At 43.7% G+C, this 26,468-nt stretch overlaps 1 protein-coding gene across 1 annotated transcript in view; it reads left to right on the forward strand.

Moving 5' to 3' along the window:
- The window catches only part of RORA (RAR related orphan receptor A), a 256,702-nt gene that overhangs the window by 142,444 nt on the left and 87,790 nt on the right, over positions 1-26,468 (forward strand). The window contains exon 2 of the mRNA XM_085648298.1: positions 18,947-19,032. Coding sequence (XP_085504424.1) covers positions 18,947-19,032 — 86 coding nt within the window. The remainder of the gene's footprint in view (positions 1-18,946; positions 19,033-26,468) is intronic.

The raw sequence follows: 26,468 nt of genomic DNA on the forward strand, positions 1-26,468 counted from the left end.
TATGCCAAGCGTGACATCGCTCGCGCCTGGAAGGCGACAGTTGCGCCATCCGTCTCGGTTTGGAAGACAGGTCTAGTTTTTTGTATGGGTTTGGAGGCTCCCATCTTTATAGCGAGGGGGTGTCCCCGTAAACATTACAAGATCTGGAAGCGCTGGGCCGACTATCGAGGACTAGATTTGGAGCCTGTTCCAGCACAGGGCTCGGACCGGCTCTGATCTTCTCCTCCCTCCCTTCTTCCCTTTGTTTTGGGGGGATTATTATGTATTTTCTTTTTCTTTGATTGTATACATAAGGTGGGATAGAGCCCCTTTTGTAAGGTATTGTAGTGAGCGTAGGATTGATGCTCTGACTGTAATATTTGATTTCGCTTGGCTAACAGTGCGGTTGGGTGGGGGGGCGGGGGGTTTTGTTTGTTCCTTATTTCTTTCGCTTTGTTTAATTTGTAAGTCCTTTCAATATTATTTTTATTCTATATGAGCAAAGTGTCAAAGTCAGGATCATTTATATTGATGCTATGGAAGCCTCTGGGTTACAGAGCTCCGCTCTAATTGTTTTTGACAAATAAAATATGTTTAAAAAAAAACCCAATATAAATAGTTATTAAAAGTGATCACAGACGGGGTAGTCTGCTGACCATACCTGGCTACTGTCCCTGTGATGGCCACCAAATGGAAGAGTCTCACTTTGTGACCTACCTCATTAAAATTCGTGAGACAGGTTGGATTACAACTCACTCAGATTCAGAATTTTACAACCAGCCTATTAGTACATAGCTCTGTTCGTAAAGTGGCCAACTAGTGCATAGGTGAGTTTGTAAAATTATTTTCCTTATTCGCAAAAATACTGACCATAAATTGTGGCCGGATTTTTGCAATTGGATCTTCGCACATCCGGTCCACTGTCACAGGTAGGAAATATTCGAAGCTAGAGTGTTAGAGCCTCTGGGTAGATCATGTTTATATAAGGTACACAATCTGTATTCTGTTTTAACATATCTTGTTGTCCGTAATCTGTTGCTTTGAGAAGTTTTTTTATCTGCCAATGGTCTCCTTGAACATTTCAGTTGTATATGATTTTGATTTCCAGAGGAAGGGTTAGACCAGAGATGTTCTAGACCTCACTCCTTCATTTGAGGATAGTTATTATTTTCAGTGCCTGGTAAGAGGATGCTGTTAATCAGAATTTTGGGCACAGTCTTCAGTTGAATCTAGAAAGCCACTTTATAAACGGCTCTAGCTGCCACTTACATGGTGTATTTCAGACACTGTTTTTACACAGCCAGGTCTCTCAAATAAAAATAAAAGTGTATTTAAATGTCATAATATGTTCGTTGGTATTTTTTCCGATGCAGAGCACACCTAAAATATGGATGAACCTTGTCCATACTGTTGTGAAGTGCCAGGGTCCTTGCTAGCCTCAGCGAGGATTCCATGACCTTTCTGTAGTTTCTGTGGACTCGTCTGGCCGGCAGAGAGCAGGCCACCTATCTTAATTTGCAGCACTCACACCAATCCTAAACTGCTTTAAAGCACTTCAGGTGAAGGGGATAACAAGTGAACTTGCCAGTTCTCGCACGCAGCCACAAGCTGCATTGCTCCAGCCAGTCTTCAGCCCTCTGTGAAGTCCAACAGCCCTTGATCCTGAGGCACAGGAGGATGGACTTCCAGATGTGGGGATCTGCCTTCTGAATAGATCTCCTTCAGCCACCTCGATATAGCTGATTCTGTCCTCAGCCATTTCAGGCAGCCCAGCTGTAGTTATCTGGCCAGCTAGCTTTGGAAGAAGGCTTTACTGAGCTAAAGTGAAGTCCTCCCATGCAGTGTCTTCGGGGCTATGCACAGTGCATTGAAGTGGAGTTTTCGTCAGTCAGTAGCCGTCGCAAAGCCGTCAGAGCAGAGGTGGCGTGGTCATACTGATATAGTCTCCGAAAGATGGTGTCAGCATAGTTCTGATTCCTCTGAAGCATAGTGAGGGCTTGGCCATTAGAAACGTATATTTGCCATTACAGTAGTTAAGAAATGATGCACACCCACTCTCCCCAGGCCCTCCAAACCTCATGACGTCACACGATATCAGCACCTTTCACACGATCCCCTGTTGAGGAGCGGAGATCAGATGATGGAATACAGGGTGAGCTCTTAGCTCCTACGCAGAGTCGGTTTCTAGGTCTGATTTCGGGGCTTTGCACAGCCATTGTCCATTATTCATTTTTTGGCGGGGGGAGGGTTCCAGAGGTGATGGTAGAAGTGCCTCTCAGGTAGTGCTTGGCACAACGCCCTGGCACGCCTCCCTCTCAAACAGCAAGGGAAGTTTTTAGAAGTTTGGATGTCTGCAATCCCCATGTATGATGACAGTCCTGTAACGTAATGCTAGGGAACCAACTGACTTCCAATGTTGTCTCAAAGTGTGGGAGACACTACCGAAAGGGTTGATTTGAAGGGCGAAATGAAATTCAGAGTTGACCGGTATGCCAAGGTTTTATACTTAACAGATTGGTTTATCGAGGTTTCCCATTAAGGGCAGCCAGGTTAACCACAAATGTGGCGCAATCATTTATGTCTTAATGAGAGTTGTGATGTCCTGTTATGGCAGCCTCTTGCATAACAGCGAAATCTAAAGTGAGCATTAAAGTATCTGCATAAAAGCGCCTGCTTACTTAAATAGGCCACTTTTAATTGGTATTTTGAAGTATTTTATTTCCTTGTGCATGCTTACATCAGCAGTTCTTCCCTGACAGCTTTCTGCTTATTTTTAGATGTTTGTAACATTTGATTAGGGCCTCTCAGGCATTCCTTAGCGCTACTGTTCTTTTTCATGTGTATCCCATCCTGTCTGGCTGTACTAAAAGCACCCTAATGTTCTGAGATTTAATCTTGAAACTGGTGCAAAAAGGCACTAGCTAGGGAAGACACCGTACACCTTTGGGGATTCATTCTTGCTTTTTAGTTGAAATAGTAAAGGTTTACCAACTTCCTTCAACTTTCGCCACAACATTGATCCAAGGAACCAAACTAATGTTATAGTAATGTGTGAATACTGGAAAATAATATTAAATAAATGAAGAACTTACCTATGTTATAACAACAAATTAAAATTTTTGATCCATTGCTATTGGACCCTCCAATTTCGTGGACATATTCTGGTATATACCACTATCTTGGAAATTAAAAACAAATCAATAATGCCTGGCTGTTTTGACTATGATGGGGGCCTGTTGGTATGCAACCTATATGGCTTCCCTGGAAAACTGACGTACACAAATCTAACTACTGGGAAGAGGTTTGGAAGTGATTATTAGCTTCATATGCAGTTATTTGCTTGTCTTGGGCCCCACGAAGGGGATAATAGAATGGGAGTTGCATTATCAGTGTCCACCTCTGTACGTTGTCTCATCGGGCATAGTCACAAAATGTACTTCTTTGGAATTCCATCTGTATTTAGTCAATCTACTTTTGGAGATTTGTTCTTAATTTGGTGATCAATACATTTCGAACACCAGACATCCTTCCTTTATGTGACAAATGCATTTTCAGTTGCCCAAGTTGGCAATTCACTTCGGTCTTCTTCTGATTGCCCTGCCCATCAGTTCCATTCAGGTCGCCTCCCTGAGCCTGGAAAGGAAGGTCACCAGTAAACTACAACATGAGTTTGTCTCCTGGGGACGGAGCACACACTGAGCACTCAAATGCGACTGAATCTCAAATGCTATATGACCCTAAGAATAGCGCGAATGATCTGATCATACATATATATATGGAATAGCAGAGAAATAATATTTGTTGAATACGTTTTAATAATACAATCGAAGTTCCAGAAGAAATCAGCTATAAGCACAAAAAATTGATTTTGATATACCTGGAGTGGCAAAGTACTGTGTTGGATGTTTCAGGTGCATTACATTGACCAGTAGAATACACGTCTTTGGCATGCACCAACCACAAATAAATACATGAAGATGTAACCACTTTCAACATAGGATGTGCGATTAACGAGGTTATTCACTGATGCTTCTTTCAATGTGTCACTTTCGTGAAAAGCATTGCTATTATAAAAATAACTCAGTGTGGCTATCACAGTGTTCAAATCGACAGTGGAAAGAAATGACCCATGGCCTTTCAATTGCTTTAAGCTGAAGGGTGTCACAGCCCAACAAAACATTGACTAGTAGACAAGGAGATGAGTTAAGATGGACCTCTCGGCTTTGTATTCTCATCGAAATATACAGCATCCATGAAGTTCTTAGATTTCTGTGTGCTATCTTTTGCTCGAATCAAACCTCTAATTTGGCAAATCGTCATTAGAGACCTATGGGGCATATCTACAAGGCGGCGATATAAAATTATCGCCGCTTTTGCGGCAGTTTTCGGCCGAAAATCGGCGATAATTTTATCGCTATATTAGCAAGGTCACGCTATCCCGTGAAACCTTGCCTTAGAGCCCGAATTCCTAACGCCCATCTTTGCATCTCTAATGAGATGCATAGTGGGCGTTCCTACCCAGGATAACTGGAGAAATGTCGCTAAGCGACATTTCTCCTATTATCAAGCCTCACGCAAAGCAGTATAGCGACAAGAAAAGTAGCGATAACCTCTGTTATCGCTACTTTCCTTACGCCTGCTTTGAAACTGACTTAGCCATGATATCCTATGGAAGGTGGATATCATGGCTAAGTATGTGAGGCCCTATCAGCAAGCTATCGCCAAACTTCGTTGGATTATCGCTGGGTTTCCAGCGATAATCTCACGTTTGGCAGTTAGCGCTAGGATTTTTATCACTTTTGAGATAAGCGTTGCTAATAGCACGCTAAATCAGCGATAAAAATCCACGCTAGCCGGCGATAATTATCCTAGCGCTAAGTGCGCTTAGCGATAATTATCGCCGGTTGTTGCTGATATGCCCCTGTCTTTCTAAGTGTTATCTATGTACTTCTGCTTGTGAATGTCCTCAAGAGCATGGAAGACTACAGTGGTAAATGGAAAATCTCAGTCTACTGTAGGCTGGGCTATAATGCCAATTAGCCTAAAATCAACAACACAACTAAGGACAATAAGTAACACTTACCTGCTCAGAACACATTTCTCTTTGCAAAGGGTGTTAAATCTGTTTTTCAGAGCCAGACAAGTGTAAACATTCTTAGAACTGACGGAAGAACAGATGAGCTGCTGCTTGTCATGGTGGGCGATCACCTTAGGAAAGTGGGCATTCACCTGGGTACGAGCTCTCAATAAGGGAGAGGGTTAATGGGCTGGAGGAAAGCAAGGAAACTCTAGGTTGGGGCCAGCTGGCACAAAGGAGCAAATGGATGCTGGAAGATCATTTCCTTGTCTGTGTAATTATTATTGCCGATAAGTCTTCATGGTTTTATGACGGGTTGTTGGTAATACAATGACAGAACAAGCAGTCGAGAAAAAAAATCCAAAGAGATGAAAATTGGCAGGTCAAAATCTTTTAAAGCCATTCTGAAAGTCAAGTAATTCCCACTTCTACAAATTTCCAGTGGCACTGGCCCTCTGGACATGCAGAATGCATGAAAGGAACATATTTCCCGAATCTGTGTGGGCTGGAGTGAATGGCTACTTAAGATTGGAACGTTCAGAATTTTCTCACTCAAAGAAAACAATATGATTTATACAAGAAATGTAAATCCTGCTCCTGGCTGTTCCAAAGCAGGTCCGTAAGATCTGTCTCTGCATGGGCCCGTTTGTTGGCCTGTGCTTACAGTGTTACCTTCCTGCCACATGGTGTCGTCTTCCCCTGGCAGTCTGTCATGCAGCCATCTTACTGTCTATAAGCTGTTGTACAGCAGCATGATTAGGACTGTTGCTGTGGTCATAATTCAGAGTACACCTACCTCTTCTCCGTGATATGCGATTGATTGCATACATTGTTGTGCCCCACAAACGCCTAAAATCAATACAAGTCTTTGCTGAAGTAATTACATGGTTCTTTTAACCGACCGTGAGGGAGTTTCCAGGAACTGTCACCATAGTATGAAAGTTCATGGACATAAGATACTCTTCTGCTCCTGTGTGACTTACCGTGCACTCCGCATGATGAGTATGAATCTGAGGCATGGCTGCGGTCTAGTTTGTGATAAAAGTTCAGTTTATTTACTGAAATTCTCCATATTCTCCTTGTACATTAGTCTCCTGTATGTTCTTGTACGCGGGGTTGGGAGTACAAACACCTGTGCCGTTGCACAGTATGATTTGTGCCAGCTGAGCTTGCTGGCTTCATTCCCTTGCCAAGTGATGGGTTGTCCAACTTGCCAGGGTCAAAAATACCAGTGTCAGACCTCGCTTTTGCTCTCTGGCGAAGGTTACCTGCAATTAGATCCTCATGAAATACCTTTAAAAAGATCATGTTGTCAAATCTAAATAAAACTGCACTCAAACTTCGTTATTTATTTAGCAACTCAGAAAAACATGACCAGCCCTTGCGGTAGTATGAATAGTTGCTTAATATTATCTTATTTTGTGTAAACTATGCTAGACATGGCACACACTTTAGGATACAGACATCTATAATGAAACCATGGAAATCTTTTTGAAATTAAATAAATGCAAGTGTTCATTTCTCTAGTTTGTGCATAAAGTCCACAGAACTTTGAGAACCAGCTAACAGATATTTCCATATTTCACGTACACAGTTTTGCTTTTGTGATGGACATCTGCTGTGAAGGTTAGAACATTATACGTTAGGTATACTGTTCAAAGGTAGTGGTGTGATGGCCCTTCCATACACTTCTCATGGGTCAAATGATACCTCTCTTTCTGGGCTCGCATTGGTGAAATAGATCTGAGATGCCCGCTCAAAGAGGCTACGGGAGTACTAGTTAAACCACTGTCTGGCCAGTAGGTCCTGTTTGTGAAAACAGCCAAATTGTAGAGCACTTCGGGGGTAGTTTACTATCCTGTTTACTAGCGAACAAGTTGACATTGAATATTATGAAGCTTCAGTAGCGTTGCAACCACAGAAAGCCAGAATGAGCCATTTGAATTTATTAGGTCCATGTGCTTGAATTAGGTATGTGAATGCTTGTGGCTGGGCCCGCCTCACGGATAATGGTAATGTCTCTATTAAGGTTTCATGATCCCATGAGAGAAGGTCTCTGAATGTAGCTGCTGAGCTGCTAGAGGACTTGGTGTCCACAGGGCCAAGGATAAGACATTTTCCCCTTCCATTAGGTGATGAATCTCTACGCATTGTTTAGAAGCTGACTGCCTGTTCCGGAGACACTATGTGATGCCAGAGGGCGGTTATTTAACTGATTCCCTTGCTAGAAGGCCTTGTTGCATCATATCATGTACAAATTTGTGACATTGTAAAATAATGCTTCCAACTCGCTGCTCTATTGCGACTGAAGTTGCTTGGCTTGTGGTGTTTTTTGTCTTCTGGGGAAGAAAGGGCTGTTTGTGTTGGTTCCACACTGCTGATTGCTTGCGGTACATGGGTTGTGTCCTAGTTGCGCTGTGGGTGACCAATGACTTGAAATGTTCTAATTGCATTTTTGCAATACTTTTGCTTGTAAAACATCTCTTGAAGAAAATATTGCATATCAATAGCATTGCTAAAACGATGCAGACACACTGCACAACTATGTCAGCATAAGAACTAAAAGCAACAATACCCTTGCCAAATCACACTACCCGCGATTAGTGGCATGCTGTCCTCCACCATGCTGTAAAGTACAGCAATGCTCCACCATGCTGTAAAGTGCCTCTTCCAAAGAGCAAAGGAGAGGACGCTTGTGAGACTGGTGGGTGCAGGAGCATGTGCAGGGAGGAGCTGGCATCATCTGAAAGAGTGCTGTGCTTGAGAAAAGGCATAACCATGATTGTGGTGATGAGGCATAGGTAGTGGGAGGTCACTAAAAGCAGTGAGAGCAGCAGGGGAAAACAAGACGCTTGTATGGAGTTGCAGATACTTAGTTTGACCGGGTGTTGAGTAGGGGGTGACTATGGTCCCCCTACCACTCTCCCCACCCTCCTTAAAAGTGGAGAAGAAAGATTAAGCAAGGCTGTGGAAGAAAAATGCAAGATGGCAGAAAAGAAAGGGAGTCAGTGCACCACTCTGTCCTTGTAGACTGAGGCTTTGGTAGTCCTGGGTGAATGGGTCTCTATTCTCTAGGCCCCGTTAATGGCATGCACGTCTCTAGATTTCCATATTGCAAGGGAGAGGGATCGACGTGTAACAGTGTTTGTTGTATCTTTGGCGTTTCTTCACGGTTACAAGACTTAGCTGGCCAAGCGCTGATGTAGTGTTTCCAGTTATTCGGATAATGTTTGTTACATGTTTATTATATTAATGAAGGCAATCACAACCATGGCCTGGCTGTTCTGGTGAAATTGGATGTGGAACTAGTTTTAAAATTTCTCAATGTTCTTGTTGTTCTCTAGATGGGATCATGATTCAGATCTAGGGACACAGACGCTCATTGATCAAGAGCGCGTTAGCAGTCACGCCAGCGATTTTGCTTTCAATATTCACATGAGGCAAGGTTGGATCAGGGTGTCAGCATATTTCCTCGCAGCATAAAGAGTTGATTTTTGTGTGTGTTTTATGCTGAATATTTGTAGAAGTCGAGGAGTAAGTAGAATATTTGTAGAAGACGTGGGCTACTTCAGAGGGTACCATTTGGTTGCGATGCATTACTGTGTTTGTTCAATACATGTTGGATTATGTGGCACCATCAGGGTACAGTGTTAGTGCGGGGGAAGGAGGTTATGTTTGTCTGTAAGCTGTGAGACAGTTGGCGGAATTCTCAAAACATGGTGGATGTATGCACAAAAAACATTGGCAGATTCTGGATATTTTGAGGCTCTAAAATGTCTTTAAAAAAGAGTATGTTCAAATGACTTAACAAGGCTCAGGATTGTAATACTAAGTGACTGGCTGTTCGTGATGCGAGCCTACTCCTGGCAGTAGTAACTACCTCCAGCGCGGCCTTGCGCCTGCAGCGTGCTCTTGCACAGGAATGTTGTGTGTTGGCAAACTCCCTCAGTGCTGTGATTACTTAGCACATTAATATAAAAGAGCATCACTGCTGCAGGGTTATTAGTGGAAAAACACAGACTGTATCGGGCAAACTGTACGTAAATATATATTTTTAGATGAGAATCTAAGCCAAAAATACCATGTACGTTGAAGCTGGCTGATTACTGGATCACAGACCCAGGACGCTGCACCAAAAGCATGGACCTCGGGGCATTGGAGATTTTGGGGGTAAAACGGTGTACTATATTTGAATTTATTTAGTTTAGAGCGATAGGCAACAATAAAAAATACACCAACATATTTCAGCACTGAGTACACATCGGTTAACGTGATCCGGCAAGTACTGCCTGCACGTTGCTATATTGCTTACTCAGATGTGGGGGCCTTGGGTTTTTTGCAATAGCATAAAACTGTTACTTAGTACGTTTTAAAGTTTTAGGTAATCACTTGGCTATATCTTTTATTGTGGATGTGTTCCAATACAAGGCACATGACTTAAGGTTCTATTGTTTTAAGCTCTTTTTAAGACAAAACATTGGCTTGTTCTCAGAATGAAGTTCAAGAGCGCCCTTTGAGCCTTGTGTGGCGAATGTCACTTTCCATGTGTTAGTCTTCAGATGAACTTGGGGGTATTTCTCTGTACTGTGCAGCCAATGTAGATCATGTAGTCTGGGCAGAAATGAAGTAGCATTTAACCAAGAGCACTGAGAATAGCAGCCGCTGGCACTTTGTTGTTCTTGTGCGCCACAAATTGCCATGAATTGCGCCATTAGTGATTATTTTTAACTGCGAACGACACATGGTTATGCAAAATGGCTTAACGGTGTAATTTTGGGAATTTCATGTCACAAGTGTAATACAAAATTCCCGAAATTACGCTGATGTAATTAATATCTCACCCAGGCTTAACCTAGAGCCATTGAGTTTTCAATGTGCCACACCATCATTTCCCTCTCTTGCGGTTCCCCACGTTGTCTTTTGATGTAGAGCTGCTGTCAGCCAGTCAGAAAACTTTGTATGTGTTTTCCTATAATTAATTAATTTGTTTATTGTTAAATTCATTCAAATTATAACAGCTCAACATCATTTCTAGAAAGAAACATATACAAAAAAAAAGTTAAAATGAGAAACTTGAGGTTGTCAATTACAAGGAAAACAACTTCTAGGAGTCTGTGTTCCCATTAAGCATCATTAAAAATTATTCTTAGAAACTTCCCAAGGCGGGGTAATTCCGAAATGTCTTCTGTATTTAATCCATATATCGAGACTTCGTTGTATGTCAAAAAGCTTGTCTCACCTATTTGACTCCTGTGTGGCACCAAAGAAGATGCACAATTGTCTCCTTGTGATACTTGCAACGCCTGTAGTGTGGTATGGCTCGTTTGCGTATGTGAGCCCTTGTCTTCTGTACTCTTTGACTGGAAACGGCTTGGAAGCACAGCCGCATGATCTTTGGGGATTTACCTTCTTCATTGGACTTTATAAATCATCGTGTGGAATGAGTTTGTCATTTGATTCGAGTATGCACCCAGCGGGACTAGCCTGCAGTACAAATGCACAGTAAACCCTTGCTCCTGAAGTTAAAGTGAGTTGAGTTTTAGCAGTCATGTTAGTGTTGATTTTGATGCAACTTTCAACCATTCGGTGTCTAATTCTAAATCTCCAATGGGTCTGTGTGGTTGATTACTGCACAAGTTCTTGTCCAAGATATTGTCTTTAATAGTCACTCTTAAATAATGTTTAAGTATTTTCGCAATGCGTGTCTGATGCTGTAACAGTACTTTACAAAAGCTTTATCTGATATGACTCTAGTTAGCAAAGCCATGCTTTCATTGGCCCATTAACCCTTCTGCCACTTCAGCATATTCCATAGCCCTTGCCTGTGCTGGTACAACTGTTGCCCCACCCTTCTGGTCATTCATAGAGCTGGCACAGCATTGGCTCTGAGGCATCCCCTCCATGCCACCTCTGTTCTCTGGCTGTTCTATAGTCTGGCGTGTCCTGCTGCTCCAGGTTCCTCTTGGAAGTTCATAGCCAACAGGTGTCTCAAGTATGACTGATCTGTGCTAGTATGGTCTTGTATCCCAGTGAAAGCTTGCAGTGTCCGAGAGGTCGATGTGATCAGATCACATCATAGCAATCAATCGGGATTCTTATAAAGCCTGGCTAATCACCCGTTAGGGTCTCAAGGTGCTGGGGGTCTGCAGTTCAGTCGAAGAGCCAGGTCTTGAGGCCCTTCCTGAACTGAGGCCGTGAGGGTGATTGCCTGAGCTGTGGAGGAAGAGAGTTCCAGGTATTTGCGGCGAGGTACGAGAAGGATCTTCCTCCTGCTGTGGTCTTGTGGATCCGTTGGCTAGTCGCCAGGTCGGTGGAGCGGAGGAGTGTAGTAGGAGTGGTGGTGGTTGAGGCATGCAGGTCTGATGTTGTGGAGGGCCTTGTAGACATGCATGAGGAGCTTGAAAGGGATTCTTTTGTTGATCGGGAACCAGTGGTGGTTTCTCAGGTGACCGACGATATGGCTGCATTGGGGAATGTCCAGGATAAGTCTCACGGCAGCGTTACGGAATCTATGCAATTTCTTTTGGAGCTGCACAATTAATCATCTTAATATTAAATAATTGCACTACTTCTTTACAAATTTTTTCACTGGTCTGGCACTTTTCATTTTAGTGCGGGTCCTCGAGGGTGAGAACAGGATTGGTAAAGTGGCGAGTGTTTTCACTTTGTTAAACATCGGCCAACCAGAGGCTGAGAGGAGGCCCATAGAAGGGAGCGAGGGGCAGGACAGGCAGGGACAAGGCACCCCTTCATTACAAGCTTCTGCCAGGCGCGCGTTCTCTGAAAATACCATTAAACGTGTGCATGTGGTGATTGACACAGCTGAAGGCTCCTGGTAAGACAGACAGATGGTATATATCCAAAGTGATCGCCTTACTTTTTATTACCTTAATCTGGCCAAAAGTAGAGGCAACCACTATTTAAATATCTCTTATACATAGTCTCTGAATGGTATCTGAGTGTTGGCATCAAGGTAGTATTTATTTAAAAATCCCTTTACTGTATAAAGGCAAGTATTCAGAGTTCACTTTTCTTAAAGGTACATGCCACGCGCCCTTACCTTTTTTTTTGTAATGACACTTTGCATTGTCAAAGTGTGGAAAAGGAGCACCATACAATAAAAAAAAATGGGCTTTAAATATTCTTGTAACAGAAATGTACAAATGTATTGCTTTTTGTTTAGTTATGTATTGGCCAATGCAGTCAGGAAGGGGCTTCGAAACAATATTGCAGACATAACTTGGTTACAAACATTTGAAATCCCTGTAAAGAAAACTGCTTTCATTTTCATGCCACACTGTGCATAGTTTGACGTGATCAGCCATTAGTGATATTAACGTGACGAACGATATATAATCTTAATTAAGTGCGGTTTGGTTTGCGCTGCAATAGCTGAATATGTGATGAGTTATGGGCCAGTAGGTAGAGTTGCTTTGCCAAATCATGCTGACTCCAAGGAGGACGGGTGTTGTCTGAAGCGGATCCAGGCACGGATGACGCTGCAGTAAAGAACCATTGCATGGTTGTCTCTGTTCAAGGCGTGTTTTCACTTGCAATGCACAATGAATTGCACAACGAACCTTTTACGTTGCACCCGCCCTTTCCAACTCCTCTAGGCATTCACAGAGATCACCGCGCAGTGTGTTTTTTTCTGTGTGATTTTCAGGATTAGCGAGCTGGCGAGACAGGATAATTGGACGTTTGCTGCCCTCTGTCGTTTCCTTCGGGTAATAGAGCTATTCTCTCGGATTGGCACTGATGTAAACGTGCGTGTGTTTTTGGAGCCTGTATGAATTATCCAGCGTGGACGGTCGAGCATGAGCGAGGGTGCAGTGAAGCTGAAAACAAGGGGGATTAACCGTATTATACAGCAGAATGGTGCATTGTAATGTCAGCGTATGATCAGTCATGCCTTGCTTCTTGGCACCGAGAGCAGCATAATGCACAATAGCCTCGTTTAGTACAAGAAATATGCGCAGGGATCCCGGGTTAACAGATGATATATGTTTTACACACTGATCTGGTAAAGTGCTCACGGAATCGAAGGGGCATATTATCAAGAAACGCCGTTAAAATTATCGCCGCTTTAGCGGCAGAAAACTGCCCTAAAGCGCCGATATTGGGCTTGATAATATGCCCTTGAGAATTCCCATAGAAGCCCATGTTCTGGTGTCAACATGGGCTTCTATTGGAATTCTCTGCGGCATATTATCAAGCCAATTATCGCCGCCTATATGCCCCCATGTATATTTGACTGGAGATGGGTCATAATGCTGAAACAAACAGTGCCAGGGCGGCCCTAGGTATTTTTCAGGATACCATTGCAGGTTGCAAACCAGTGCACCTACCAGAACTGCATGAGTGCTATCCACTGACCATCACACTTCTACAAATGGGACAGTTTGGACTATTTCAAGTCAAGTAAAAAGTGTCGTATCCCTTGTCCGTCACTCACTCAATATAGAAGATTCTGCCTGTGAAGCCCATACACGCACAAGCTCAGAATAAAATACAGTATTCACCCAAAGCTGCAGAAATCGCCAGGAAGCACTTGTGTTATGGTATTATTGAATATCAAATTGTTAAGTGCTCTGTAAATGTGCTCGTTTAAAAATAATCAGACAGCTCTACCATACGGAAGACTGTCAAAGTGCTGATGTTTAAGAAGTAGGTGTCTGGGCTGAGCACTAGCAAGCACTGGCACAAGTTAAGCAATGGAAGGGTAGAGGTGGGTGAGCCAACATGTTAATGGAGAGCCGAGCCAGAACTGAGCCAAGCACCTAGCATGGCTCTAGGAGCCTGCGCACGAGCTGACCCTTGAAAATAGCATGCACGTTATGCAACAAATGACGTATAAAAATAAGATAAAGTCTCTTCAAACTTAAAATAAAAAAAAGTATTTCTTTAGCATGCAAAAGCTTTTCACCTTAGTACATCAGATTAACCCCTGCATTGAGAGAGTGTTATTAGAAGTGAACTTGGAAACATTCCTGCCCCCGGCCCAGTGACAATACCACGATTAAACTAAGACGACAGCCACTTGATCTGTGCCTAGATTATTCTCATAGATGGAGCAACGTTATAGTCTATTAAATCAAACACAAGGGATTTTTGTACATTGCACAACCCGAACTCACATATTTGAAGGTGCCTTCATATATGATAACCAAGAAGTCTCAATGAAGTCAAATATTTCTCTAGGATCACATAATTTGGTGAAGCAGAAGCCAGGATTGATCCTGGGTTTTCAGATTTCACTTTATGCAATTCAGAAACTTGATATCTATTTCTCTCCTCTTTAGCATCAAGGGTTAACCCTTTCTTTTACTTTTTTTCCTCATAAAGGCAGATCGTGAGTGGCAGGCAGAAGCCACTTGAAAGCTTGCTTTGTTTTTGGCTTGGGGGTCCAAGAGAACCCCGAGCTGAGCCAGAGGCAGGCCCCGGCTTGAACCTTCTGTAGCTTGACCACCTCTATACAAGGGGAAAACTTAAACCCTTTTCTGGTCGCTGAATTTTTAAGTTAAGTGCTTTGTTACCAATTGTTGAGGGGCCGGGGCTTATTATTATATAGGCAATCCAAATGACATTACATGAGTTGATGACACAGGAAGTGATGCCATAGAAAAAGTATGGCACCGTCCTAGCCGTTCCCTTTTGTTAAAAGAAGTGAATCTATTTTAGTCACAGCAAAGATAAAATATATATTCATATAGATATATATATGTATAGATGTGAATATATGTATGTGTATATAATGTGAAGCCACGTGTACATATACACCTATGTGTAGTCTGAATCCAAAGCAGTGAATATCTTTGGTATCGCATAAACCTATTTTTAAATGCATGAATGTATACAATGTACTCGTTTGTGTATCACTAAATAAAGAACAGACCTTCATGCCATGCAACTAAACATCAAACAGGGAAGAATCAGATTGCTTAAGAATCAGTCCACTCTTGAAGTTCTGATATCGAGGACGACATATAAAATCAAAGTCAAAGATTTAGGATACATTAAAATGTGTGGCATTGTGCAAAAAGGACTGTGATCATGTTTATGTTTTATAAGAGCTCGGAAATGGTCTCTTCTATACATCACCAATTTGCAAAGACAGCAAATAAACATAATCATAGAAAAATTGTGAGCCAATTTTATTTCACTTTTATGTTTTGTAGATCACCTATGTTTTCCACAAATAAAAGGGTTATTAAGCTTAGCAATGACTCGCTGTCAAGATTATTAAAGAAACGTACGGTACTTGGTAGTTAGTTAAAAACTTTAATTTTCATTTAGAAAATAAATAGCTGTGGTTTACTTTTTTAAGGTAAATTGTTTGGTGTTCATGCCTTTGGCTTCTGTTAGTGTGTTTAACCAGCACCAATGCATTAAATTAGTAGGAAACTTTGTTACCCGCATTAACTATCAACTTTTTCCTTGTCTAGAATTAGGCCAGTCCGTTGGTGGTGCTGGAGTGTGGACACAGTGTACGATTCTGCTTTGGTGTTTAGTGCTCAGTGCCTGTGTGATTGGTTTCTGCTGGATCTTTGAATTTACGTTGGTTGTGTTAGGAGCGAGGTCAATGTTTTATGGTGTGGTCTGTCTAGTATATTGCTCTCTTTGTTTCTTTTTATTATATTGATTTCACGAGAAGGTGAAGTTTCTGGATTTTGTGTCACGCTGCCAGTGGCGGGGGCGGGGAGCAGTGGCAAAATGCAAAATGATGGCCCCCCCTGCAGAATATGATGAAGGGCGCCTGAGTCTCACATATCTCGCAGATATTCATTAGCCTTCGCCTGAATGGAGCCCCTTGAAGGGTTGGGGGCCCCTTGAAATGTTGCCCCCTGCTCTGCAGGTCCTTTTGTTACGCTCCTGACTGGGAGGTGGGTTACGTACTGTATGTTGTTTCATGGATTGAGCTGTTTAGGCTTGTATATGGTTTGTCAAAGAATATTGTGTAGTTGTCTGATTGACATTTAGTGCCATACTGGTTACACAAGAGAGATTTCAGCACACATTATGTTGTTCTGGTACAGTGCGTAGAATGTGTGAGTCCAACAAATTGACCCTTTGTTTTCCTGGTCTGCGAGGATGTCAGTAGTTTGTTGCTCAGTGGGTAATGTTGAATTGCACTGTTGAAATATTATTTTATCATGGATTGCCTATGAGCCAAGGTGATGGAACCTGACCATGGTTCCGTAGAGGGGTTCTACTGTTATTTATTTTGTTCCTATTATTCCACATTTTTTAAATTGTTTTTTTCAATGCTGTATAACGCAGTAATACATTTTGACGAGCATGACAATATGCAGTCAGTATTCCACTGTGTACATTAGGATAGATCAATGCATTAGAGTGTTGTTACATGACATTTAGTATACAATGATAATTGACATCGACAGGTGAGGAGGTTTATAAACACTGTTGCATTCTCTCGTTGTCGCTTGTGCTTTGTCTCCAGTGTGGAGAGAGAGCCTCTACGCTCCTAGAGCTATGAGCCTTAAATGTTTGGCTGAGCCAGGTTTGCACTTTGTCGGTTATGGTACTGCATCAGCAAGGTTGTGTGATCTGATTATGATTAGATAAAGCTGGATATTTGGAGCCTCCATCATCGAACAAGAGGAGGTTGGTAAAGAGAGGAAACTCCAACATGGAGGAGGAAAGTAAAGTGGAATGCACAAGCATGCAACCTGGATAGGCGGATGAGAGGGCGAGGGACGCATGGGCCGGGAGGGGGGCTGAGAATATTAGAGTGTCTAACAGCGAATGGTGTGAGGCCGGATCCCGTCATGTGTTTCGATTTATTTATTTAGTTCTTTTGCATAATCTGTCATCGGTCTTCTTTCTCCTGGCACTCGATTTTTTATGAGCAATACGTGATTTGTGCATGATTTTTGTACATTATCACATAAAGCATCTTGCATTTTTTTGCAGAGGCAGGCGATGCACTACAGTTGGCTTCAATAGCTCCATCCCTTTCTATGTAGAGCATGTTGAGCACTTTAGTGACCTAAATGAACTGAAATGATCCACCGGCAACCCTTCTGACCCGTTTCGTAGACTGACGGCTTTTAGCAATTGCATTGTGGGCAAATGTGTTTTTAAATCCTTCCACATCCCTCTTAGAGTTGGTAGTTTGTGCATTACACAATCTCATATGTTGTTTATCTAAGTTGCGCTCTTACTGAAGAAGTGTGTCCTAAAACCTTCCTGTTTAGCTCATAGTGGAGAATAGAGGGAATATTGTTGGAGTGCAGTGTGTTTGAGTGTGGCCAGTCTATCAAAGGCCTAGGCCTGCTGATTTTACGGGCTGATGGTGTTGGTGCCACCTGACCACAGCGGTGTGGCTTGTTGCTGTACTCTTGCATTCTCTGTTTGAATCTGCTTTGTTGGATTGACTTTGCGTTGCTGCAGGTATGCAAGTTACTCTCTAATAAATGTTGTCCCCTGAATCGTGTCCCTTTGGGAGATTTGACGTTTCGATCAGTGTCTTCTGTGCTCCTACGGGCCCTTCACTCAGGATATGTTCACATGATCTGCTTCTGTAGCTTCACACTTGCAATCTCTGTACCCGAGGCACTGGCTTCTCTCTGTCTGTCTGGTTACTTTTTTGCTGACACTTTCTTTGGGCTACGTAGAGGGAGCTGCTGATACCCGAAGCTTTTGTATTTTTGTGAGCGTGCAGGTGCAAAGGTCATTTCTTGCCAGCTTACAGGCATAAATCTAATTTATTTAGAATCTTAAAGACAACCAGCTCTGCCCTGTGAGATTACAGATCCGCAGCTTCGATCTTACAACTTACAGACAAACATACTTTCTTGTAAACTCTGTGTATCAAAGGCTAAGTACAAGATACAGCCAACCAGTTTATTTCGTCGCCTCTCCTTTGGAATTTAGACATTGAATTGCGACTTGCGATTGCTGACCACCTTGAGGCACATGTGGTCATGCACAAAATTGGCCTGCAAGAGGCTCTGTAGTATTGCCAGTCACTTCATTACTTGTGATGCAGGGAAATTCTTTGTCCTAGCTCAATTCTCCTCTTGGGATGTGGAGACCGAGCTCCAGGGTGGAAGGTTGCACTGTGTGTGTAACATTAGCTTGCTTTATGTAAGTTGGTTGAAGAAGGGCAAGTCCAGGCAAGAACTAGAATGAACTGTATAGCGTGAAGCTTTTTCCCCATTGTTGTGTTTGTGTCTTTCAGCAAGAATAGCTATTGTAAAGCAGCAGGCTTAATTTCTCCACAGTCTTGTGAGAGGCATTGAGCAGTAACAAAGCCCAGTAAAAGGTGGTCTAAGCCAACAGCGTCTTCTGTTGTAAAAGGTTGATCGTGGAGCACGGTGGTGCGCCCACAGGGAGTCAACCATCTAGCAGTCGTTCCTAAGTGATGGAAGGCCGGAGGCAAGTGACTCGGGGAGCAGTTATTCCAATACAGCCCCGCACCTCGTGCAGTCTGATTGCATGTGGCACCCGGTTTAATATGCTGCGTCTTCGTTATTGTGTCCAGGGGTTTCTGCCAGCCTGACCCGAAGACCTCTCCAAATCATGCAGTCAAAAGAACGCGTTGGGGACGAAGCATTTGACTCTCCTTAACGGCAACGCCAAGTCCCCAGTTTGTGTTTGACTTTGAAATGCTGATTCCAGCCTTCTTCAGGGCTCCTAAAGGCCTCCTCGAATGGCCCATTTTAATAACCCGAAAGCTCCTGTATAAGGAGCCGCCATAATTTAGTCTGGAGTCCTGCGGGGGCTGCGCGGTTCAACAATGAATACTTAATGCAGTTTGATGTTTAGCAGGTTATTAGTTTTCACTGTACAAATACTGATCTGGGAATGCTCTTTATGAGGCGTTTAAGGGAAGGTGTAATTAACCGGTGTGTGCTTCTGTTTCAGCTCAAATTGAAATTATTCCATGCAAGATCTGCGGAGACAAATCATCAGGAATCCATTACGGCGTCATTACGTGTGAAGGCTGCAAGGTGAGCTCCTGTGTTCTCTTTAGAAATCGCATTTTAGCCTCGGATTCTGTTTTGCTTTCTTCATCTCTTACAGCTAATGGGTTCTCGCTCTTTCAATGTAAAGTGTGTGCACGCTGGCTACACTGAGGGTCAGGAGATCTAGGTAATCTCAAGCGCCTAACCAACACAGCTAGTTAGAGTGGACTCCTTGCGGGGGATGGCCAAGAGGTGCTTAGAGTTTGTCATTGCACATTAACCCGAGAGATTCGTCAGCTAGAAAGCATAGTATGTTGAGAAGTCAGTGTGAGCCCCTCTCCTCTATTCTGATTAGCCTGCCCCAGCCTCCTGCCCACCACAGAATACGCTTTAAATGTTACCGCGTCATATCCAGAGCAATCCTCCTGATGTATCTGGCTGAACAGATTCTGATTTACAGGGGTTCCCTGACCCACCTGGATGAAAATGGATTCAATATCCCTGAGCTTTGGAAGGCTACATTGTCTTGTCACCCCTTGTCCACGGTGGCTATATGATGCGTAGCTCGATCCTGCATTGATGTCCTTCCCAAAGCCGTGAACACATTTCTTCAGGCCAGATTTTTGGATATATGATTTTTCTTCCTATTGTTTTTATTATTGTGTATTGATTGAACTCATCATGCTTGTATTTTTTCCATATCTTTGATTTGTTTGTCCTTATTTTGACATTTTTATTTTAAAATGTTTTACGTTGGTTAGGTTTTTTTCTTATAAACTGCTCCCAGGATTTTTTTTAGAAATCTTTTTATTGAGTTTCATAGGAAAAGATGCAAAAAAACAGGCAGTGAAACATCACAGCCCGCATGTATCAGTATAACAAATGTCAGTTCCAAATGACGTGGCAGTTACGGTACAAGCATGAGATAACAAAAGCCAAAGCACAACCCTCAAGGTCTATATTTTACTCAACCCCAGAAATGTTCTCGTTCTGATCACCCCCTTCTCCTCTCACGGCTGTCCAAGAGAAACCCTCTGCTCAGGTATATTGAATTTTCAGTGCGCTTGCACCAGTCCCTGTCTTTTTTCCCAGCCTGTAGCTTTGGCGGGTCTATCGCTCCCCATTTATGGGCAATGTTTCTCTTGGCCATTCCCACGCTGAGGGAGTGCCATATTTGACTGTATTGAGGAGATGGTTCGTTGCCCCACATATTGAGAATGCAGCATTTGATTGTGTCCAGCATCTGGTAGCCCGTGATTGTGTGCATCGTGGCTCTAATGGAGGACCAGTACGGCTTAAGTCATGGGCATTCCCAAATTATATGTAGGAAGGTTCCCTCTTCTCCACAATCTCTCAGGCAGGCCGTCACTGGAGAGCTATGTATGGCGTTTAGTGTTGCTTGTGAATAGTAGTAGCGGTGCAGTGTGCGTAGCTGTACTAGCCTGAAGCCAGATTTGATCACAATCTCCCAGGGGCTTTCAGGGCCTCTTCCCTCACCCTCTTTGAGCTGTCCTGCCTCTGCATCCCATTTTGCTTTAAGGGCCAGAATGGTGTTTGGACTGCTATTTAGTATCTTTTTATATGTTAGGGAAATAGCTTTCTTGGATAATCATTCCGACAGGACATGGTCCTCGAGTGGGAAGGATTCCACAATGGGCATGTTGGTGGGTATGTGTGTGGCAAGGGCGTGTTGGATTTGGCTATATTTATAACTCTGTGTAGGTGCTAATTGGTATTTATCGGTCAGTTTGGCCAGGGTCAATGGTGCGGTTACCTGCCACACGTCACCTTGTTTGGTAATCCCTATCAATTTCCATTTGGCGAAGCGCTGTAGCTTGCCCACCTCAGACAGGAGATCGCTGGACCATAGAGGGGTCATCCCCTTCAGTCAGCCCTTCCAGCCCAGATGTGTGGTGGCCTCTCTCCATATTTGGGTGAGTGTTCTGGTGTGCACTGGCAGGACACAAGCTAGTTTAGCCCTGTAGAGTGCCCATTCATAACCCTGTCTACCCCATGCTAATCTGTCTAGACGTGTCGCCAGGTCATCCCATGGCTAGAAGACCAGTCATTAACTACCATCAGTTGTGTCACCCAAAGGTATTTACTGATGTCTGACAGTCCAAACCCCCTATCGCACACACCCCTGGTAAGTTTCTGGAGGGCAATTGGGGAGGACTATTTCCCCACAATAAGAGCTGGATGGCTGCCCCCGTTCTATGAAAAAACATCTTTGGGAACTATGTAAGGAGTATTTTGCAATGTGTAGGAGGGTCATCATTTTGAACATTGCTGCCCTTCCTAGCAGGAAGAGCGGTAAGGTCTTCCAGTGCTGTACATCCATCTCAAATCGTTCCAGGATGGGTTTGAGGTTATGTTTTTAGAATACCTGTGGGTCTTGCATGATGTAATGCCTAGGTATTTGAATGCCTCATCCACCATGGGCATGGGTATCTCACCCGCAGAGCTGGCGTAGGTTCTGTATTGAGGCGCATCAGTGATGTCTGCCAATTAATAGTGTATCCTGAGTAGGTGTCAAATATGCAGAGTATCTGCATGAGTCTGGGGATGGTGACTGTGGGGTCTGTGACATAGAATATAAATGTTGCCCGCATACAAGGCTATGCGTTCTTCCCATGTATCCCCCCCCAGGCAATTCCCTGTATCAGAGGGTCCCCTCTGATCCAAATAGCCAGAGGTTCCAAGGCTAAGGCAAATATTAATAGGGAGGGCGGGCAGCCCTGACGGATAAAGCCCGAAGGTTCGCAAAGTCACCCCGTTCACACTCACCCGTGCTTCTGGGCACTGATAGAAGACTGACACAACCCAAGAAAACAAGGCCAAATCCGAAGTGCTCCAAGACTGTGTGCATATAATTACAGTTAAGGGTATCGAAGGCCATGGAGGCAAGCATGGATAGGACCATCGTGGTAATACGTTGACCGTAAGCACAGGCCATCACCCCAAATAGTCATCTAAGATTGAGTCTGGTGCCTCTGTTGAACATAAAGCCCGATTGGTCTGGGTGGATCAGGGTGGTTATGATCTGCCTAATTTTGATTAACAGTATCTTATCCAGTACTTTGGCCTCTACATTTAGTAGGGATATGGCTCTGTACAACTCGCAATGGTCTGGGGTTAGTTTTCCTTATAGATCGGCACTATTTTGCCCTGTCACTGGTCCCGAGGTACCCGTCCTATGGCCCCAGCTTAATTTTACATATTTAGGAGGCGGGACGCCATTTTGTTCGCTGGTCCCCTATAGAGTTCAATCAGTATACCATTGGATCCCATAACTTTTCCAGATGTAACAGAGCTGATGGCTTGTATAATTTTGCTAGGCAAGAAGTCACTACCTAGCATTTTTCTTTACTCAGCCGAGAGTCAGGGGTGGCGCTGTCCCTCAAATCAATTTGTGAATTTCATGTGTTTGGAGGGTACCCCTAGTTCGGTAGAGTTCGGAGTAACAGTTTGTGAATTATTCCGGTATGACCTCTGCTTTAGTCCTGACCTCCCCACTGGCCACCACCAGTCTTGGCACCCAGTTGCACACCTGGTTCCTATTTTCTAGCCACGCTAGGTTCAGGATATGGCTTTTATCTGCAGCATATTCTGCATGGTCTCTGTGCTCTTTTTCTTTTAATTTGAGGGTAGGCGCCTACATCTCTTTACCCACCCCTCATAGGTCACGATCTAGTATAGCAATTTCGTCTTCCAGGCGATCCATCTTGGCCATCGCCTCCTTCTTTTTCCCAGCTATCAGTGAGTAAGCCTGTCCTCTCAAGACAGGTTTGTATGCTTCCCAGACAGTAATGGGTGATGTCACCGACCCTATATTATCTGTAAAGTAATTTTCTGTTGCCTGTCGCAACGACTCCATGATTTTGTTATCCCTTAAATACCAAGGCATTATTATTTTTGGGCCCGGAGTAAGGCTGGATTCCCCTTCGAGTTCCAACTAGAGTGGTGAATGATCCGATATGCCTTATGCTAAATGTTTGGTCAGAATCAGTTTGGAAATGGGATGCGCTGTGGTGGACCCCCAACAAGAATATGTATTTTCTCTCCCACCTTTGTTGGAGTCTCCATGTATCTACCAGGCCCATGGCCTCCACAAACGTAGTCAGTGGGAACACAGATCCCGACCGTGGAGTGCTTGCGTGTCGGTCCTCCGATTCTGACATCACGGCATTAAAATCTCCCCCCCCAATATCAACACGCTCTGTGGGAGCTGTAGTAGGAGCTCCCTAATTGAAGGGAATGTAATCTGGTGATGACGTGGCAGAATGTATACCAAGCACGCAGCAATAATAAAACTACCATCCCATGTCCCTGATTGGGCCACGTACCTCCCCTATGCGTCTCTCCATGTGGTGGTGGGAGGTAATGGACGAGGGTACTGTTCTCACAGTCAGTGTTTGACAAATTCTATTCAAGTGGTTTAGTTGTTCCAGAGATTAATTTCTTTTAACTAAATGAATTTCCAAAGTCCATATGGGTGTGGCTAAGGAAGAAAGCGGTGAAAGCAAAGTCAAAATGACTTACCTAAGCAGGGAACATATTATTGAATGAAGAAAGCACTGCAGCAGAGTAAATACACACAGAAGGTTAGTTCAGAAGTAAAAAAAAGAGCTTAGCTCAGCAGGCCATTGTGTACCCCTGCACTCAAATCAATAATTTTCTGAAGCCAAACTCTCGACTCCTAGCCTTAGGGACTACTTTGCAGTTTTATAAATAATTAGGTGCATTGTTATAAAGTACTATTGTGCCGAGGTGCAAAGGAAGTTCTAAGATTCTGTGGGACTGGACTTTTCTGACCTGGAACTCCCCTGGTGAGATGCAGGTGTTGGGTATACAGATAGTGCATTCTCCTGAAAACGAATATAACTATAACATGGGCAAAGTGTTGCAGGGGCTCACAGACTCAATATAATTTTGTAATACGTTACCGATCTCGAGTATGGGCAGTATAGCGCTTGGTAAAATGGTGCCTCACACGTGATGCTTCTGTAAATTGCATTACTCTTTCTGTACAATATCCTGATCAAAATTCCTGGAACTAAATAGCCTATCAATTTCCTAAGTCTGGGCTGGTAAAACAGCAGAATCAAACTCGAAACCCTGAAACTCAACCGAGAGAGGGGAGGACTGAGGCTCCCAGATCTCTGGATGTATTGCATACCGGGACTTCTACAATACGCAGCTATTAGGGGCAAGGCAGCACAGAACGGGGAAACGAGATTATTAGGTGGTGGAGGAAACCGAGCTCCCTCTGTATCTTTGGATTTATTCACAGGTGCCAGAGGACCTTCCCTTTATAGTACAACAGCTAACGGAGGCATGGGAGTTGGCTACTAAGCAAGTTCTACGTAGACCACCATACGCCAGACTGCTGATCATGTGGTGCCCCATCCATTCCTGCAGATACAAAACATCATAAACATGCAACAGTGGATGGAAGGGGGCAGCTAGACATTGGGGGATCTGTGACAGGAGGGGCCATTTTGTTACCTTTGAAGAGGCGCAGCAAGTTCTTGGTTTGAATCCGAAACGGTTCTTATACTTAGCAAACATATCCTGAACGATTCAATGAGATATTATCCTTTTTCACAACAGAACCGGTGGAATCACCAATACTTATGCTCCTATTGGACGCTGGATCCCGTGGAGGCATGAGCTTACATCTATGCTCTCTGCTGAAGGAAGACGGGCGTAATACACGCCTTGAGGTACATAATCACTGGGACACTGACCTCTCTGAAGCTCTATGGGATAGGAATGGACTTGTGCCTTCTCTCAAGTACAGGAAGTAGCCAGTAACACAAGTTTTAAGCCTACACAGTTTCACTTCTTGCACCGCACCTACCTCACACCCAATAGACTTCATGGAATCTTTCCTAAGCAATCTGGGGCGTGCCCGCTATGCAGTACAATACCGGTGACCTTTATTCGCATGACTTGGAGCTGCACCAGCCTGAGAGACCTTTAGTTCACAGTGAGTGGTTGATTAACTCAAGGGGGTGACAGAGATACAACTGACTCTAACAATTAGGTATTGCCTGTTGGGACTAATACCACTACCGAAAACGGGTACCAAAATCTGTAATAGATTTACATAACTGTGACTTCAGTTGGCCAAGAGAAGAATAGTTATACAATGGCTCACACAAGCTCCACCCAACTACATAGTGGAGGACAGATGTGCAGGAAGTGGGCAGTAGTTGAGGAAAAATGGCTCTGCATAGGGAGAGTTGATGAGAACATAGAGAGAGACTAGGTGCTCTGGTAAGAGATGATAGATCGTTTGATGGATCCCCCAAGTAGGCTTGGGACCCAGCCACCAGCCCAGAAGGATTTTGCGCCGTCAACCTATTTTTCCCTGTAGGGTATGCTTGGATCCAACTGTGAGACGGTATGAGCTGCGTGTTGTGGGATGCAATAGGCTTGCTCACTGGGAGTTGCCTGCTGGAAAAGCAGTGGGAAGATGTGGGTACCTCCTGCTAAACATCTACACCACAATGTTAATACTGATACACTAGATTGAATTGATCTTTGATTTTGCATTTGCGAATCCATAATATGAAACTACTGACAAGCTACTATATGTAAATATACTAAGCTGTTCTACATTATTGTTGAAAAAATTATAAATAAAGTTTAAAAACATGTGGGACATAGTGGGTTTTAAATCTCTAATGCCATTGCCCTGCCTGGCCATGCAGGTGACCCTTGGCAAGCTTCAAGACTAGAGTAGGCTCTGTAGGATTCGTGGCTCTTCAAAAGTGCAACACTTTGGTCAACTGGTTTCTTTTACCCTCCCTGCAGGTACGATGACAAATCCACTTGTGTCTTAAGCTCCCACGAAAAGCACTTTTGAGGTTTACATATAATCATGTGTATTCTAAGAAATAATCAGGTGCTTAGTTTCAGTGGCGGGCAGTAAGGTATGGGGTGGCGGGCAGGGGGGATTGTGATTAAAAAAGAAAACACTTACCTGATCTCGCCGTGCCTCTCCCACGGCAAGTGAGTCTCTTCCAGAGATCGACAAGCACCCAGACTCCCCACAGCCAATCACAATGCTGCAATGCAGCATTGTGTTTGGTCTGAGCGCCGTGGTTCGGCGCTTAGCCTGGGAATGGGGGCCTGGGCATGTTCTCCATGCAGGCTGTGCAGCCTGCATGGAGAATATGTGAAGTGCGCATGAATGTTTGGCCAGCCAAGAGGGCCAGCCAAACATTCATGCGCACTTCACAGAGTGCACAACCACTCCTCCTCCCCAACGGTAGGGGAGCCAAGCCCGCTCTTCTTAGCCTGACTATACGAAAAATTAAATGATGATAACTTCAGTTATTATCATTTTATTTTTTCATTTACACTGATATGTGAGCAGTGGGGCGACGCTCCTCCGCCTTAGCGGAGGAGCCGCCACTGCATAGTTTGAACAATACATTGAGTTAGTTGTCTGTGCAGTAAAATCACATGCA

The sequence above is a fragment of the Triturus cristatus genome, chromosome 3_2, assembly GCF_964204655.1.
Source record: "Triturus cristatus chromosome 3_2, aTriCri1.1, whole genome shotgun sequence".
NCBI classification, from domain to species: Eukaryota; Metazoa; Chordata; class Amphibia; order Caudata; family Salamandridae; genus Triturus; species Triturus cristatus.